We start from the raw sequence: 19,503 nt of genomic DNA, 5'->3' as shown, positions 1-19,503 counted from the left end.
AAAATTAGAGATAGTATTATTTTTATATAACTGAGTGTAGTATAATAGAAAAATTTATATTAGGATTTTAAATCCTAATTAGTGCTGTAATTTTATTTTTGTTTCAGTTTCAGAGTTTCGAGGTGTAAGACATTGGTATCATTGGGCTCCATCTTGCAAGGCAGTCAGAGTGATTTGTTGGCACCTCATAGTCATCAAGGAAATTTTCAAAGCAAAGCTTAGGCACTTATAATTCTATGTTCTAATTCCAGATTTCTGTAATAATGTGGTCCCGTATTTATGCACACATTTATTCCCTCAGTGAAGCATTCCAATATTCAGAAACAGGAAGAACAAAGGAATTTTCTGTCTTCATCAGTCATCTTGCCTTCCAAAACAAAAGTCTCTTTAATCTTTTGGGCAGCAGTTGTAGATGTTTAGTGTAAAAAAACCATCCTTTTTGATTATTTTGTTTCCCTTTGAATAATCCCTTGTCTGTACAAACAGAATATTTGTAATGGTTCTGGTTTAAGCATCATTATACTGTGTGTAGTTACATATCTACTTTTTCTAATCTGAAGTTACATGCCATAATCTTCGCAAGGGAAAAAAAGTAGACTTCCTATTATTCTCCTGCTGTCAACTGAGCCTTTTTCTCTTCCCATCCCATCAATAGGCTCACTTCCAGCCATTTTCTTTAGAGAGTTCCCCTTTCACACAGGCTAAGGGCATTAAACATGAACATTTAAAAATTATTATTCCACTGATAAGAATAATCGTGATGTCCTCCCTGTCCTGAATCAAAACTGTAAATAGGCAAGAAAAGGAAATGATTTCCTGTTTCTCAGCTCTTTTCTCTGTCAGGAATCCAAGCTGCCTTTCAGCAGCTGCTGTCCTGGGTGGTGCCCATCATGTCAGAGTGCTGCTCCGCAGGGAGGTGCCAGGTACAGCATCCACAGCATCTGCTGCTTTGGCTTCTGCTGGAGCACCATTGGAATGCTGGTTTTTCCTCTTTCTCCCCCTTCACTTTTAAAGGGTTTTTAAAATCATATTCTCTAAGTTTGAGTAGAAATACTTTCAGTTGGGAAATGTGTAATGCAAACTTTTTAGCTCAGCTTTTAAAAGCATTATTGTATGACTTTTGTAGAAAATCTAGCTTTAATGTTAGAGATCTTCTGTTAATTTAGGATAATTCCCTCCTGTCCTATGTATTTTGTTTTCAAACCCACATCATTGACTAATATTTATGTCTCAGTGGAAACAAATTCTTCCCTGGTTGGGGGCTCTGATGAGTAGCCTGAATATTGCATGTTGATTGCTCACAAATCACTTTAAATGTGAAATCCTTACTTTTGCTTTGTGATGCTACAGAAGGTATATTATCTTTTATAAAGGGTTGAGTGCTGTTAATAGAAAAAATGATTTATGGAATTATTGTTCTTTTATTCTCTCAAGAAAAAAGATAGGTGATTGTTCAGTTAGGAAGAACTAAACTACATGGATTTATGAAGCTTATAGGACATTTTGAGGCATTTTCAGGAAATGCTTATCTACTGACCTTGTATGAGACATGTTGGCCAGAAAAATCAGATTCATATGACACTAAAACGTATAGATTTGAAACTATTTTTCCTCATCACACGACCATAAAAATTGGCTGCAAAGCAGCATCAGTTTTGCGCAATAGGAATTTACTAACCCTTCTTTTACCAAAACCAGATTTCATGTAGTTACAAAACTGATTTAACTGTAAGCCTGAATTAATTTTTCACAAGGACTGCATCAGTATTCAAATAAAGTTGTTCAATAATATTAAATCTATTTTATTTAATACCTTCCCCGTCCCTATTCTATTGTACTAGAAATAAAATATATCAGGAAATTGGTGGTAGGCATAGGAAGATAATAAATTGAGAAGAGATAAACTGAGTGGCATATACAGATATCTCAATCTGAATGTGGCCTGGTGCGTACATTTTCCTGATGCCATTTATTTTTCATTTATATATGTAAGAATATATATATGTATATATAAAGAGTATATATATATATATATATATATATATATGTTCCTTTACATAATTATTTCCATTCATTTCCATAATAATTTCCCTATACAAGTCAGAATTACTTCAGTATTACAGTAGTAGCTTTTTAACAGTTCTATTTATCCAAAGGTTAAATTAAATCTGTCCATTTGGGCTGTTCCTATGGAACACTTTGTTAGTGAAATCATCATTGGTGGAAAAGCAGTATGGGGTTTAATGGACTCATCTGGATGATGGGACAGGAAGTTTTATGTTGACAAAAAGCCAGGAGGAGGCTGAGCTGTGCCGAGGGGCTGTGCTGCCATCCGGGAGGACCTGGAGGGGCAGAAATGGGCTGACAGGAATCTCATGGAGTTCAGTAAAGGGAAGGGCAGAGTCCACACCTGGGGAGAAAAAGCCATGATCCAGCACTGTGCTCTGAGGAGGAGAAAGGTAACCTGGGCTGAGTTAGGCAAGGTGTTGCCAGCAGGTCGGGGGAGGTGGCCCCAGGGGCAGAACTTATAATGTAACTTAACTGTTTTCATGACAGTTTTTAATTTTTTAGTGAATGTTGCAGCATAAAATTCTAAATAAATTGCCAAATTAATTATTTTAATCAACCTTTGTAGCTTAAGTTTAAGTACAGCCATGTAGTTAGCCAATGACAGTCACTGTTAGGTTTATCCTGATTTTTGTCATTCTTGTATTTGTGAAAATGTATTAAGTTCAGCTTCTCATAGCTTAGTTTTTACTGTTCACCTGCCTTGAAGTAAAGACCAGTAAGTACTGGGAAAAAACCAGATGACATTTGGGTGTATGTTTGCATGGTTCTTTACAGCGTCCTTTCACTGTGCTTTCACTCAGTACTGGAAGATCTCAAAGGCGAAAAGATCAGAGAACTCTGTAAACTCTCTGAGTTGATAATCACATGATAAAAAAAAAATCTAAATTTCAAACACAAGTATCCTTGACTTCTGAAGAGCAGCAGTTGTAGCCATATCTTTCACGAGGATAAGCCCATGTCAGTATGGCCTGGTGTATAAATTATGGAGTGCATTTCTAGCTCAGTTTGTTTGCAAAGGGAGAATTGTTTTGAATTCCAGAAAATTATGATGTAGAGTTAATTGGCATGGATAGCAGATTTAAATTTATTAACATTTGCTTGTATGGTTCCTAATATTGTTCAGTTCTGCCTTTGGGGAAAGAAAAAGCAAACCAACCACCCCCCCAACTACTGTAGCTTAAGTATTAGTAACTTAAGAAACTTAAATACTTCATATTCTTATGCAATAGTGTACTAATCAACATTTATATATCACAGCTAAAATTAAATTAAATTAGATTGAAACTAAATTACAAGGTCCTGAGTAAATTGGATTTGGTAATTTACTACTGAGTCAATCTGCAACTGATGTCATAATTTAGATTTGCCTCTTATGTGAGAATGATGCCAAGAATTATTCTTCCCTTTGCAGTTTCAATTTGTGAGCGTGAAGAATAATGATCATGCTTGAAGTACAAAACTAGTAACTGGCCAGATGTTAATAATGAATTTGTAAAGATGCCATTGCAGGTCTGTCAGCTCGTCTTTTCTTGAATTTGAGAGACAAAGCTGGGACTCTGTGACTCTCAAGAATGCTTGAAGTAAGAGGTGTCTTATGGTTTGTGTACATAAAATAGACAGGATTCAGGATGAAGGAGGAATGCTGCAGATGTCACACTTAGCTGTATTTATAGTCACTGGGTTTTATGCATTAAATGCTGCCTTGAGAGCTTTAAGGAACTTTTAGTTTTTGACCACTGACCTGTTTATCATTTTTCACCCTAAATTCTGCGTGAAACTGGCTTACTTCCAGAAGGTGTGGGAAATAATTTTTATAGAAGATATTTGAGGATGAGGTCCATATCAACTTCTTTTTCCGTTTTAGTTAGCTTTCAAAATGTATATTTCATTTTTTGAGTCCTAGAAAGGGATGGTTTGACATGATTTCCTACTCTCAGATATAAATCAGGTGACTGTTTTATTACATAATAGCGTGGCTTGCATAAATGCACTCCATTTATGAAACCTCTTACATATTTAGGGAAATTTCATAATATGCCATATTACTGTGAGTTGTTCTTCCCAGCTGGAACAACGGCCTTGGGCATGAAGCCACACAGTTGGGCAAAATAATGGCATCATTTTATAGCTTGATAATGGCACCATTAGCACAAGATATTATCATATCACCTTTTTATGGATACTTATACTTTAAACCAAGCTCTGTTATATGACATAAGTGCAGCATTGGAACAGACTTCAAAAAATAAAGGTGCAATTTTTCTTTCAACAAGTTAAATATTGTAGCATTTATGTAGCTATTATCTTTATTCTTTATAAAACAGTGAGCTTCTCCTTTGGATGTCTAATAGAAAAACACATATAAACCCAGCAATTTTGCATCTGAAATAGGTACTCCAGTGTGAGGTGTTTCTTGACCCATCAAGTGAGGCTTACTCCCAAACCAGATGGATGAGAGCTCTTGACCAAACTGATGCAGGTTCTCATTCTTCCAGTCTGATGGAGCTGCTGGTGCTTTGGAGATTATACAAAATGCAGGTTCAAAAAGTTAATTTTGAGTGTTCCAGAACTCAGATTTTTAACTCTAGTCTCAGTTTGTAATTGTTGATTTGCTTACAGACTGCAGCCTCATCTTTGAACTCAGGCTTTGCTCCTCAAAGCACAATCTCTAATGGCAATTAAAATGTGCAAGACCTACTCTCTAAATCAGCTTTTTATGGCAGTCCAATCCACAGCAGTAAAGATTTCTGAGAGATTTTCTGTTCTTTAGTAGATCACTTTTGCCTATGGATGAACTACAAGTACTTTGATGTAATAATATTCAGTAGGATAAGAATCTGAAACTGGGATTATCAGTTATCACGTTGGGTTTTTGGAGTTTTTTCAGGAGTGTATTGTGCAATTTTATTACAATTCTTCAAATTTATCTGTTCAAAGTTTGAATCCCAAACAATAGATGAATTGTTGCATAAATACTTGATCTTGAAATCTGTCAGGAAGTTTGAATTTTAAGTAGGAAACACATTTAGGCTAAATTATGTTGAAAGAATTATGGAAAATTATTAAGATTTTTCCCTTGATTTAAGAGCTTCGATTGTCATTGACTTCAATTAGAATTGTTACATTTCATGCCCAGCACCTTTAAGAGGTGTTCAGATGAGATATTGGTATAATGACTTCGCCCAGGAAACAGACCAAAATCTACCAACCTTCAATAAAGAAAGTGACCTGAAATTGCACTTGAGTTCTGGTATCTTTGATTCCTATCAGGCTTTTAAATTATAGCACAACAAATATTTGGTGACCTTGAAAAGTCACTAAAATCTATAGATAGAATTTTAATAGATAAGATGTAAAGGAAAATAAGGAGAATTTCTTCATTTCATAGGAAAAAGGCATCAGGAATGTTTATGGTAGAGACTTGATTGAATATTGAGATTTTTCATCCTTGGCATTAAGATTTTTCATCACAATAAAGAAAAAGTTAATAAATAGTCAAAAATAAACAAGTTAATAACATGGATACTATAGCAGACAGCAGTTGGTATTTTATATAGTTCTTAGGGAAAAGGTATACAAAGATTTTTTGGTAATACATTAATTAAGCTTCAATTTCAGAACACTTAAAATCTCTCAGTTGGTTAATTTTGGAAGGATATTAAGCAGACTTGAACAATTGGTTTTGTTTTTTTTAAGACCAAGACTGGAAATGTAGCAATTAAGAATGAATAAACTCCTTTTTTGAAAGGTCATTTAGAAACTGTAATAACTGTGGCTTATTATTGTATTATCTCACACAGTGGTTGAGGCTGGAAGGAACCTCTGGAAATGAATGGTATTGTCCAAAGATGGAGTCATTGAGTAGATAACACTTCCCAGCGCAATTCTTCAGGCCTATAATGAAAAGGCAGAGAAGTGCTCTTCACAAACTGTAAACGTTACAGTGGTGCTCCTGTAATAGTGTGTTGCAGTAAATGTGTAGATCATATTACATCAAAGTGTTTGTCATCATTACCAGAATCAGAGCATTTCTCTCAGGAACTTTTGGTGTCGCAAACTCTGTCTGTCAGTTTCTGCCAAAATATTAGTTGGTACCTTTTTTTTGTTTTCTTGTGATATAAACAGACATTTGCAAGATGTGTTTTATGCTTTAAAATTAAGAAAAAGCTTGATACTCTCTGGTACAAGACATGGAGAAGGTTAAGTTTCAGTTGAACTAGATAGTATTTGTTGTTTTGAGTGAGCACTTATAGCATGGATGTCTCTGCGCTTGCCAGCCTTGGAAAAATGGAGGGGAAATTAAATCTTCCAGAAATCCTTTTTCTGTCTTTTCTTCTGTTACTGACACAGAGACCTAATAACCCATACTAACAACTGTAGAAGGGAAATAATCATGCTTATTCATGGAATCACAGAACCTCTGGAGTTGGGGAGGACCATCTGGAGATTGTCTGACCCCTCAAAGCAGAGTCAGCTAGAGCAAGTTATCCAGGGCTTTGTTGAGTCAGGTTTTGAATATCTCCAAGGATTGAGAATCAATACCCAACCTGTCTGAGCAGCCTGCTCCTGTCTTCGATCCTCCTTGCAGTAAAAAAATATTTCTTATGCTTAAATGGAATTTACTGTCTTTCAATTTGAATGGATTTAGGTTGAAGCTTAAAAAGATAATTGGTACATAAAGCACTTTTAATCTAGTGTTTTTAAAATATTTTTATTGGGAATGATTTTTATTGAAAGAGTTTTGCAGTGTAGAACATCTCATCTGTGGAAATCACTTGTAACCCTTGAATATGAGCACATGGTTTCGTTGTACTGTTTCCCACCAGGCTAAATCAAGATTTTAATAAACAACATGAATCAGCATTAAGCCCTCTACAGATTCATAAAATAATTGCAAAAAACCCTTACTTGCAGCTGGAGACCAATTAAGCATTCATTCTCAGAAATAATAAATATACAAATCTCTATTTTTTTACATGTATGTTCTTGTCTCAGTGAAAACCATGAGTGTGTTCTCATTTGGAAAAAGAAGTGTTGGGAAAGATCTGGGGAATTTCTGTAATCACTGAGGAGGAAAAAAAAAACAACCTTCTCTTTGAGTGTAGTCAATGCATTTAGTTGAAGACATCTTTCTGCTGTATTTTTGGCCCAGAAAACATACTGAAAATCTTTCCTGGAGTACTCTGAGGATGTTTCTTACAAATGACTGTTGGCAAGATAGATACCTTTAAAATCTTTACGTGAGGAGTTCACCCTGCAGGGAGTAAAGAGTATGATTTTAATTTCTTAGCTTCACTTTTTCAATACCTTCCTGCACTTAGAGCCAGAGAGACTGAATTGTCTTTTAAGTGTATGTTCCTCTGTGCCCTGCTCATAGCTCTCTTAAAAAAGCCTGGTAAGGCTTATGGAGTGAAATAATTGGAGTTTGTCAAATTAGATCATTTTGTGGGAAAATGTTTGGAGAAAGATGCATTGTTTTAGTTTCTAAAACTTTGTAGAAAAAAATATTTCTGGGTTAAACCAAGTTTTCACATTCTTATTTTGTTTTTTAAGCAGGAACTTTTTCCCATTTTTCAAATTCTGGGAAAGTAATTTTTCCTTTAAAGGCTCATCAAAACTGTTTTATGTTTTTTTGGGCCAACTCAGCCAATTTTTGAGAACTGGTAGCTATGGGAGAAAATAGTGACCTCAAATTTCCTAGCTCTTTGCAGGACCCCCCTCCCCCCCTCTAATTTGTTCTGGAATTTTTTCTAAAATTTTAGTGAATAATTGATGCTTTTATAACTAATTTCTTCTGTTTCCTTTGGTGATGTCTGATAACACGGGCACTTTTTTATGTGTCTTTCCCTCACCTGCTATATTTTGGGATCATCTCTCTTGTGCTCTTATTAAAAATCTTGTGGATGCTGTTTTTAAAATCAGTCTTTGAGTTCACAGCTGTCCACACAGGACATGCAGAGCTATGTTCTGTATCTTTGATTTTTTTAGGAAACAATGTTTTGTTAGAAGATTTCCTCAAATTGACCAGATTGCACTTGGAAAATGTTTCCTTAGTTAAAAGAAGAAATCATTTTTCTGTGGCATAAAGGAAGGCTGGAAGATACTTGATCTTTACTCTTCTAAATAAGTTCCTTACTTACTGCCTTACTCTCCTGCCTTATAGATTGAGGACAGCAAAGGAGATGTTTCAGAATTCCAAAGTAAACGTCTGTGTAACAGAAACTGGGTTTATTTTTCTGAATGTGGTTTTTTGCATGTAGGATCTTTGCCCTGACTCATACACTTGTTCTGTCAGAAGATGGTGTTCAGTATTTTGAGATCAAATTCATCTATGCAGACACCCTCTCTCTTCCTACTCAAGTGAAAAAATCTCGATATCTGAACAATCACCCCCAAAATCAGATCTTAACATTTCTGCCCTAAGTTGGTATGAAGTATTCAACATGAGAAAGGAAAAGGCACAACCTGTGTCTTGACAGAGTGCAGGTCAGCATCATAATTATGTAGGGCTCTTGAAAACTATTTTCATTTTTCTCTCTGAAGGCATAAAGTGCTCTAGCTGCAGAAGTGTTTATTTTCTTTGGATTTTGATTTTGTTAAAGCTGTTCAAAAGACAAATGGTTATTGTGGATTTGCACAAGCCTGATTAAACAATTAGAGCTTCTGGAAAATATACTGGGAAGTCCAGTTTTTAAAAAAAGAGAATAAAAAGTACACTCAGTGCTGACAACTTTAAATACTTGTTTTGTTTTCAACAGTAGGGACTTTATGAATTAAAATAAACCTGACTGAAGTTCCTTGCTGCTTGTCCATGAGCTCATTCTGAGCTTTGCAGGTATCCTCCAGGTCACAGTTCTAGGTGATACATTCATACATTACACTCTCATTTCTACATTTCAGTTTCAAAACTTTTGGTACAAACGCTGTAGTTGCATGGGGATGACTGTTGCCGGTTCCTGTCTACACTGATAGCTTGTCATTGCCAAAAAGGCAACGTTGTCTTTTTTTATTGGAAACCAGTTTCAGCCGAGCAGCCCTGCTCTTCAGTTTTACATCATTCTGAGTCTTCCTGAAACCCAGGTACTCATCACCCTTCCCAACATAATTCCTGCAAGTTGTTAAAAGGTTTCTGTCATTCCCATTACACATTTCTCTGCACTTCTGTACAAATACTCTTCTGACTGTGACACCATATCCTCAGTGATATGCCAGTGATCCATCAACCTGGCGCTATAGAATGTACTATGAGAGTGAGCGAAGTCTCAAGCTGACAGTTGTATCTGCTTTTTTTTTTGTTTTTTTTTTTCAAAATTCTTACAGCTTGCACTATAATAACAGTTTCAAGTGAGCGATAAAAGTTAAATGAAAGAGAGTAAAATTAACATAACAAAATTGAATCACAATTTATTCTGTTAATCCTCACAATTTCATTTTAATTTATTTTGTAAAAGTCTCAGTTCTCACTTTCTGCATTTTGATCACCTCTTCAAGGAAAAACAGAACTCATTTTCTTGCTTATATCTTATGTAGTCTCTTTCTTCATATGCTGGGTGTTTTTTAGGTTAGTCAACCACTTCCCGTTTATTTGAAGGAATTAATATTTTCACATTAGTGAGGTCTCTTGTATTTCTGCAGAAAATCTGTTAGAATATTCTTGCCCCTTGTATAGATGAGTGAACATCATCCCTTATATTCAAATCTCCACACTTCTTCAGTGGGATAAACATTCAATGCAGAGACCTTAATCTGAGTTTTTTCCTCATACATTTTATGTTGGCTTTTATAAATTATATCAGTTATTATGTGTCCTCTTGCAAATGTAAGCCACTCCCTTACCCTTCTTGGCATACTTTGGTTTTCTTTTCTATGAGATGTGGATCTTCAGTAAGAGATTGAAATATTAATAAAGCTGAAGAACATTTTCTCTGTAGAGTTTGATGAGATTTTGGTGTCTTCCATTGTCATAATTTACAATGATGATCAAAAAGATTCACATGGGTACACACAGTCTTGAAAATGCCTACCTGACTCCTCTTTGGTTAGTCTTTCATGAGAGGCTGGACTAAGTATTTCAATTTCTTGTCTTTGCATTCTGCTTTGAAATCCTGGTTTCTCTGAAGCTGGAAGGAAGTCAGTAGGTATTTACCACTGATAGCAATGTAATCAGCACTCACCTGTGGAGAAAAAAACATGAGACTCAGAAAAAATTTATGTCTGTTCTATCAAAGTGCTGTTGTTAGGATGAACAAAATGGAAGTTTTTGTGTTGTGGATAGCTGCTGGAATGCAGATTCCTTCCACTTTTTAGAAGTAATTGTATCAAATATGCTCATAATGACTTCTACTCTCGTTGTAGCAGTGCTATGTACATGAAGGAATTAGAGCCTCTGTCTTTCATGGCGTTATCAAAAGGTGAGCAGGAGAACAAGGAAATACATCAATGAGTTTCTCTTCTGACTGAGAATGCTGCTTTTTGGTTGTTTTAGACATTAGAGAGGGGAATCACCAAGCACCACGCAGGAGATCAGAAGTGTAATTTCTACAAAGTGGTGTTATATACATAAATCTTCTGAAAGACAGATACCTCTGGGATATCATAGGCCATGGACTCCTGTGTAATCCATTACCCAAGCCAATATAAACCTTTGATTTGTGGGTTTAAACCTGTGGCTGAGTAACCTCATAAATATGCTAATCCACAGTAATCAAGAAAAGTGCCATTGCAAATACAAAATTTTTATTCCACAGCTCCAACAGCTTTATAGCATGCTCTACATTTATAACAATAAACTTTGGGAAATTACTCTCTTCATGTTTAAGAAAATGCTTTGCCCTTTTCTTGTCATCTCACAATGGGTTTTACATACATTATTTTGAATGGCATGATCTTTATGCAAAATTCAGGGCATGTTTTGCCTTCTCTAACCACGTATTTGGTTTATAAAATGAACAAAACATTGCATAAATTTTAAAAATTCAGCTTTTGTAGCCTTATAAAAGTTTTATTATCATTTTTATTAGGCTGGAGACCAGCCAGTTAGTTAACTGGTAGATTGTCTAGCAAAACCAGCTCTACTGTAGATGTAAAAAATAAAATACTTAGAGAAATTTGAAAAAAAATCTTACCATTTTAGCAGCACATTTTCCATCTCTGTTATATGTGTTTCTATGCATACACATAGGCATGAATGTTAAATGCCATGACCATCATATTAAGTTCTGCGGTCATTCAAACAGCTCAGTATAAAGTTATTAATTTATTTAGAGAAGGTGAAAAATACCTTACATGCAGGACATTTTTCTGTTTATAAACTTCAGAAGACAAGGAGAAGTGGAATCTGCATCTTGGGAGATTCTGAGTGAACGTTAGAAAAAATTCATTGTGTTAGCAATGGTGCATTGAAGCAAATTTTCTGGACTGGCCATGGAATGTCCACTCTTGGAGGTTTACAAAACTTACCTGGGAAGAGGCACTGTTGGCCTGATATGGTGCTGACAATAGCCTGGCTTTGACATGTTCCTCCCCATCCCCATTTCTGTGACTCTCTGATGATAAGAGCACATTCCATAACAGGTGCAGCTTTCCTAATGGGAAACTCCTTAATTTATCAAGTCGTAATAAGATGTCAGAAGAAGTCATACCAAGAAGGCTGAAACCTGGGCTTGAAAGGAAAATTCAATTCTAGCCAGTGACAAAAATGGCTTTTCCTTAATGTAGCTTGACAAACAAAACCATATCGTCATGCAATGCTTCTCTTTGTAGTAGAATTTAATCATTCAGCTCTGCCTGACAAATTCTCTCACTTCATTCCCTTCACTTCTGTTTCTAATTTTTCATTCTGCCCATTTAATCTAGGCAGGCTTTTAAAAACCAGAGTTCTGAAAGATGTTGTCTAGAAATCTGCTGTTTCACACAGTTTGTAGGAGATTTTTGCAAAGATTTATGTCTAAAATAACTTTTTCAGTACTATAGGTCTTTGAGCCAATTACTTTTACTCTTTTTTTTTAAATTTAATTTTGAAACATGTCATTTGTCTCTTGTCTATGTCTTTTAATTTTCTTACATTCTTTCATTGATTTTAATATTCAGTATTTCAATTTCTTAATAATGTCCATATGAATCATTATGAAAATGCTTTGCACACTAACTGTAAGTTAAATAACTGTTTCCTCCCCCAGATTCTCTTCTCACTTCCTGGAGCTTATTAATGTTGTGTTTTTCTGTGTGTTATATGTTTCTTCATATGTGTACACAGGCACAAATTGAATAAAGAAGTGGAATATGCGTATTGAATTTAATAGATAAAGTGCCTATGAGGTAGGGAAAAAGTTCAGCTATGATAGCCTTATTTAGGAACGTCTTTCATCTTACTTGAATACAAAACTAGATTGTCTTTCAGCCTCTTACGACTCTGAATAGTGGAAATAATAAACTGTAATTATTACATTTTTTGAGAAATGAAGGGGTGGGTATTTGGATAATGTAATGTGTGCCAGCATGGGAGACAGGGCTGCAGCATGCAGAGATAATCTGTGGAAGTTGTTTATCAAATCTTTATGTGAAGTCTGAATTTCTTTGTTATCTTTCATTTTCTATTTTTGTTACCAGTATGAAAGTTTTGTTATCACTAAATCTTATCATCTGGGAGGACTGTTTGTCAACATCAGACTGAATTCTTTACAGGCATTAACTCAGCAGAAGGAAGTAGGATTCTGCTAGCAGCCACTTAGCTTTTGCTTCTCAAATCTTTTAATCCCAACAACAAATATTTCTTTTGCCTATTTTATCATTGCACTGTTTTACAGAAATACCCAGTGAGTACTTACAAACCATGGGAGAAATTTATCTCACCTAAAATTATTTATATTCTAAGTTTGACATTAGGTCTATAGTCTAAACTAATCACAGAATCCCAGTGTTGTTAGTGGAGAGAAATGGCAGCTCCATAGGGTAATTCTTTCCAATTTATGAGAGTTCCACATCTATTTTAGAGTCACTCACCTATGAAGTACCTTCCTAAATCTGCTGGTTGTTTTAAGCTAGCTGACTAATTTAGACTCGGTTCACACATGGGATGAGATCAGATATACTCCACATGGAAAAATTCAGATACATTTCAGAATTTCTTTTTCAAGATCTAGAAAAGCCAATATATGGAATAAATGTGTGGCACTTTTAGCCTCCAAGAGTTTAATGTTTCTCTTATTTAGACAGATGTAATTTGTTGGTAATCTTGTCCTTTCCTTACCATGTTCTCTTGGAATTTCTGTTTTCCAAAGGAAAGGAAAATATATTTTGTGCTTTGTCTGTTAAATATTTCTATTGGGAAACTGACAGTTTCCTACCATCCATCTTTCACTTTTGCAGGCCACTCTTCATAGTTGAAGTCCACTGTGAAAGAGGAATCAGAACCATTTTTACTCTCTCTAAAGATATCCCAATATATAATTGTACTTATAACTGTATTTATATTTAAAGAAAAAAATCAGAGTATCTTTTCCTTTGTAAAACTACTGATTATTCAGTAGTCCTGTATTCACTGAGTTTGAAGATATCCATAGATACCATTCTCCACCACAAAATTGTTTTGTAATACATGGTAATGACTTTAAAACAATTTATACGTGGGTCTCTGCAGTCATGTTTCTGCAGAGAAGGTATCTAAACTTCACTTTCTACAATGAAATGTTAATGTGAGAATGCATGTGTTTAAATTTTCTACCATCCTCATTCCATATTTTCAGTGTGTGATCTTTTACATTTTTCTTATTAAAAAGTTGTACACAAAAAGGTAGCCATCTACACAACTATTTTCCTCAGCTGACTTTCATATTTTTTGTCTAAAGTTGCCTCAGTCAGAGTGTCCTACAAGAAAATATGAAAGATGATGGACACCAAAATATGTCAGCCTTTATGTTCAGTCAGTATCCATTTCTTCTGATTCAGTACATACCTAGCACCAGTGTGGGAGTGTATAATAGTTTTATCCAAGAAGAAATTAAATTATGGTTTTGATGATACTGAAGGAAGTAATAATTCTGCAGGGTTTAAGTCTGCATAATCAACACAGTCCAGGCAGTTTAGTTTGGGTTATGTCTGACCTTATTGCATTACATTTCCAGGTTTAATAATTAGACCTTCTATCAGAGTTTTGCCATGTATTTATTTTAGTTTCTCTTATTTGTTCATTTTTAATTTGTTAACAGTGGAAGATGGGAAAAATGTATTAATGGAAATATTTCTTCATGATTTGAGAGCCTGAACAGATAGGAGTTTGCTTTAGTGGGCAATGTCATGAAATGGAGCACAGATTATAATTGCTTTTTGTGTACATTATTTGAATATATGAAACATTTTCATGGATTAGGTTCCTGTTTTCTGCAAATGTGCAATTTTAATTTAGTGCCTAGTTTTCCTTTTGCACCATTGGTGTCGTTAGAACTGTGGAGATGACTTCTTGACACCTATATTTTTAAAATAGAGCAGGTAGTTCTAAGAGCAGACTTGCTATTCCCATATGAAAGTTGTCCCTGAGTTAGACTTTCTAGATTGTCCCATTTTTGTTGTGGAACAGATCTTGACCTATTGTTCTGTAGGACTCTATTACTGCTGCATGGGATAGTCAAGGTAAAGATGAACTAGAGCAATGGGAAAAAATGAATCCATTCCTGCAGACATTAACTTCTGAAGGCTGAAAAAATCCATGTTCAGAAGTTGTTCCTCTTTCAACAGACCTATTCCATCCATCATTATTCAGTGTAAAGTGTATTTCCTACATTTTGTGTGTAACCAAGACATGAAAAATTGAAGTTAAAAGTTAAAAGTACCGTGCATTGAAATGCTGATTACAGTGCATCCTTGTGTTGGTGCTCTCTGGCATATTCTGCTGCTTATCTGACTTTTGAATCCTTAATTGCGATAAAGGATTTACCAGCAGTCACAATGCCTTGTCTTCCAATTTGGCCACATGTTGTTAAAACAGTTTGCTTACATTTTTAAAACCATATTGTTCAAAAACTTTAATTTGAGAAAAAAGATAGACATGTCCTTTGTCTGTTGGAAGAATCCCCACAGTTCATTTCTCACTCATCAGCCTTTTCTTCATAGGCTTTATAGGCTTTTCTATTTCTTAAGACATTGAGCTGGAACACACGTGTATGTATGTATATATGCGTGTGTATATATATGTAAACCCCATATTTGGCTTTGAAATCTTTTTATTCTGTCCCAGTTTTCTACATTTAATCTATAGTATATTGGTGTTACTTTGATCTGATGGAATACAATTGCAGTCCACAACAACAATAACAGTAGTGATAATAAAAATTCATAGTGGTTTTCCTTTAAGATATAAAAAAATTACATTCCACACAGCACTTCGTTCTGTACCATAGGAAATGATGGAAAGGATATTTATCTTCTTCCTTATTTGTAAAAGGAGACAGAGATAATGTTTGTGGGATCCACAAACTTTTTAGATGTTTTGGGGAAACTGAAAACTACTGGGGTATGATACAAATTAACAAAGCAGATATTTGTCTCCAATATCTTTAAGTCCAAAGTTGAAACCTGGGGTTGAAAAAACTTTTCTTTTCTTGTCCCTTATCTATATAGGCACAAGCAAAAAGACAATTGCATTCATATCTTTATAAAACCCCAATGGAAATAACCCTCTTTAATTGTATTATGGTTCTTTGTATCATTCCTGGGTTCATGACATTTACTTGCTTCTTTGTGGTCTACTTATAATTAAAATATGTATTCTTTTTGTTAATATTCTGTGTTGAAATTAGTCAAAGATACATGATACTGTTCAGAAAATACTGTAGTTCATCTTTTAAACATGAACTCTCATGTAATTATTAGAAGATGTTTGATTAAAATTGGAAATTACCTTTGGGATTAAATTTTCTATCTAACTGTGTTTCTGCTTTAAAGTATGAGTACTTTCAGGAAAATCCCATACAACCAACCAAGCAAGTCTCATGGACAGATGTTCTTCCACAAATTTGCAAACATGGACTCCAGCAGTAGAACATTGCACTTATCTCGAGTAGATGATTAGATTAATAGAAGCTGGAAAATGTGGAATCTTTCCTTTTGTGTCCATTTTTGTGCAAAAAACTTTATATCCCTGAGCTTTGGACTATGCAAATAATTTAATTATTGATAATGATATAAAATCATTGAAATGTTGTAAATCTGCTTCATTTTTGTTGTGTGTTGGAAAGGAGAAATAGAGGCACTATAATTTCTTAAGAAAATCTGAGGCGAAACTTTCCTGGTATGATTGTGATTAGATTGCAGGGTTTGATTGCAGACTGGAATCATTTCTAGACTCACAGAGGCTGTTAAAGAATTCTGACACCTTGAATGAAAATAATTGTAGTAATGCAAAATCTAAATGCTCCTTCAACAAAAAGCATTTCAACAGGTCACAAAAGGTGAACTCTATCAAAACTGGCATGTTTTTTCTCCTTGTGCTAGTTCATCACCTAAAGTATGGTAATTGTAAAAAACATTCTGGAAACACCAGGAGTGAATTTGAGTACTAAATAGTATTTGAAGTAAATCCAGACAGCATTTAAAATGTAAAAAAAAATGAATTTGGAAAGCTTTCATTTTTGTTCAAGGCATACTTGAACAATTGTTTATGCTTGGGATGCACTTTATACTGGGCCAAAAAAGTCTTCTTTTTTTTCCCAGATGTTGTCTTTTCGGTAATTGATCTATGTTTAACTGTGTTGGGCTGGCACAAAGCACAGCATAGCTCGGGAGGGGGGAAAAAAAGTAAACTTTTGAGCATCATGCGTTATCATTTCAAAAGGTCACAAGTGAGCTATGAAAGGGATTCAGAGTTATTTGGGGTAATTACTAGTCCAGATCAGATCTTAAATGCACAAAGATTTCTAAACCCAACAATTATTTGAAAAGAGTGTAAATACAGTTAGGTAAACACTTTGTACAATTCAAAGTAGAAGATTCTCTGTTTCTTTAGTTTGATAATTATAGACTGAAAAACTGAGCAAGACAGGGACATATGGATATTTGTAGATATAACATAAATATTAAGTACTGTTCTTAACATTAGCGAAAAGTACTTACAAAAAAATTATAGGCTGCATTGCATGCAAGTGTGAATGTCTCTATGTATATGCTGTCTTAGAGATAATTCTTAAATATTCACAAAAATTACAGCGAGGAGCTGAACTAATGCATGTTCTGGTGAGGCTGTAAAAATGTAGCCCAAAAGAATATTTATTACTTTGTCTTTAAAGTAATTTGCTTTGAAACTGTTTTATTATGCACCAGATTTATCTTTTTAAAATATTAAATTAACATATGCATTAATTTTAATATTATACAATTAAAATATTTTAAATGCATTAATTTTAAGTGCTATACGTTGTTTGTCTTCTCTAAAACCTTGTTTCAGTGTTATTAAAATGGAAGATGCTGTTGGTCAAAACAGTTGACTATAAACAAGACAATTTATAACAATATGATTTCTTAATATTTTTCATATTGTTTTTATTGTTCATATTAAGTGGGTATTTCTATTAACTATACTTCAGTAAAAGTATTATCTTCCATTGTTTGTATTTTGATACCGGCAAGGATATGGGAATTAGTTGCTCCTCTCACTTTATCATAAATGCAGGTGTGTGCAGACTAGACTGAAATTACTGAAAGTAATCATCCATGGAGCCATAAAGCGCTCGCCTAAAAAGAGCTGTTGAGTCTGAAAATGTTGTAATTTACTTCTATTTTATTTGCAGATTGCCTTCTCACAGCACAATACTATCATGGATCTGGTGCAGTTCTTTGTCACCTTCTTCAGGTAAATTGCTTTTTTTTGTCTTCTGTCTGAAATCCTGATGACTCTTTACCATCAAAACTGTATCTTAACCAGCTTTTGAATCTTGAGAAATGCCTGGAAGGAGGCCTTCAAACTCTGTTACCTAATTTGCACCAGTGAAGGGTCCAGGCCAGTTAAAGGCAACTGCTGGAATCTTGCATTATATAATTGTGTATTTCATATTCAGTGGTACAATCTTCACACCTCCTGAAGATTAGCTGGGTTTGTACCATGTATTGCAGTGATTAAGAAAGGCTAGCTAAATTCAGCTAATTCATGTGTGTGATTTTTCTATAAACACTTTTATGGAATTATTGAAAATGATGGCTCTGTTCAACAGCTCGTTTTTTTTTTAATAAAGCACAGCATGTCACTACTAATGCTGTCATGTATTAGAGATTAATTGTGAAAGGCAGTAGCTGGTGCCTGAGATTTGGTTCTGGCAGCAACGCAGGGATGGGCTTCAACTGCAAATGAACAACCATTCTAGAATGTGAACAAAACTCCACTGAAAGACTTCTTAAAAGTTCAGCTATCTTATAAAATGTCACAAACTTGAATATACACGGATTAGTTACAGTGCTTTGAAATCTTGCTGTGAAGATATTTCCCAATAAGCATGAAGTGTACACAAAATGTGAACAGTGACAGGAAGGTACGTTCAACAGACTTGCTGTATTTCAAGAATGGCCGTGACTTTATTTCACAAGTTCACAGTATGGCTTCTCTGTTGACTTTAATCACTGTGCTCAGAGGAACTGTATCTAAAGAATCAGACTCCTAAATACTGTGAATGGTCCAAATACTGTTTCTTGCTGTTGCCAAAATGGGCAGAGAAATGAACAGAGCCTGAAGTTCTCTGTACCCAAGGCATTGGCTAATGGAGAGGAGTTTAGTAGGTGATATAAAATATCCCATTTCTCCTCATTCACCACAAACAGAGCAATAAAATGGTGATTGCCTAAAGGTCAGTCTAGTGGTGGTTTGGATGTTTGGTTTTTGACGGGTTTTTTTTGTGGGTGTGTGTTTTGGGTTTTTTTTTTTCTTATTTTTTTCATGGAGAGACACCACGCTCTAAAACTTTTGATGATTATGCAAAGGTTTAGATTACAAACCCATAGAGAAGAAAACAAAGTACAGCAGACCAGAGGGATCCTGTGACAAATAGCAGAGATAAACCAAGAGCAGTTTGTTGGTGCTCTGTGCCCTGGTGCAGCCTCAGAAAAGGCGAATTTTTTGATGGTGCAGCCATCTCTGTGGCATTGTCTCTCCCACTGTGATGGTCTATCTCATGCAGTTCGTTCTGGGTAAATGCACAGGTAGGATGTCAACAGTTCGTAGCCTAAAAGAATAATTTTAATAAGGGTTTGTTTGTTTCTTGTTTTGTGTGGGTTTACGTTGGTTTGTTTGTGGGGTTTTGTTTATACCTCAGGGAATGAGGAGTATTGTGACTGTGGCAAATCACAGTGGTAACTGTAATAACTCAGGCCATATTTACTATGATTTTTGATTGAGAAAATAATTGTGTTTAAGGACGATATGAATGTGCTTGATAACAAAACAAATTTCAGCAT

At 34.9% G+C, this 19,503-nt stretch overlaps 1 protein-coding gene across 4 annotated transcripts in view; it reads left to right on the top strand.

The window, feature by feature from the left end:
* The window catches only part of ATRNL1 (attractin like 1), a 433,474-nt gene that overhangs the window by 199,694 nt on the left and 214,277 nt on the right, over window positions 1-19,503 (top strand). For all 4 annotated transcript variants that reach the window (XM_066190865.1, XM_066190863.1, XM_066190866.1 and 1 more), the window contains exon 25: window positions 17,850-17,911. In XM_066190865.1, the coding sequence (XP_066046962.1) occupies window positions 17,850-17,911 (62 nt within the window). The remainder of the gene's footprint in view (window positions 1-17,849; window positions 17,912-19,503) is intronic.

This window comes from Chamaea fasciata, unplaced genomic scaffold, assembly GCF_029207755.1.
Source record: "Chamaea fasciata isolate MVZ Bird 193981 ecotype frontalis unplaced genomic scaffold, bChaFas1.0.hap1 SCAF_9, whole genome shotgun sequence".
NCBI lineage: Eukaryota > Metazoa > Chordata > Aves > Passeriformes > Sylviidae > Chamaea > Chamaea fasciata.
Note: the sequence above shows the minus strand (reverse complement) of the source record. Positions and strands in the feature narration are given on the sequence as shown.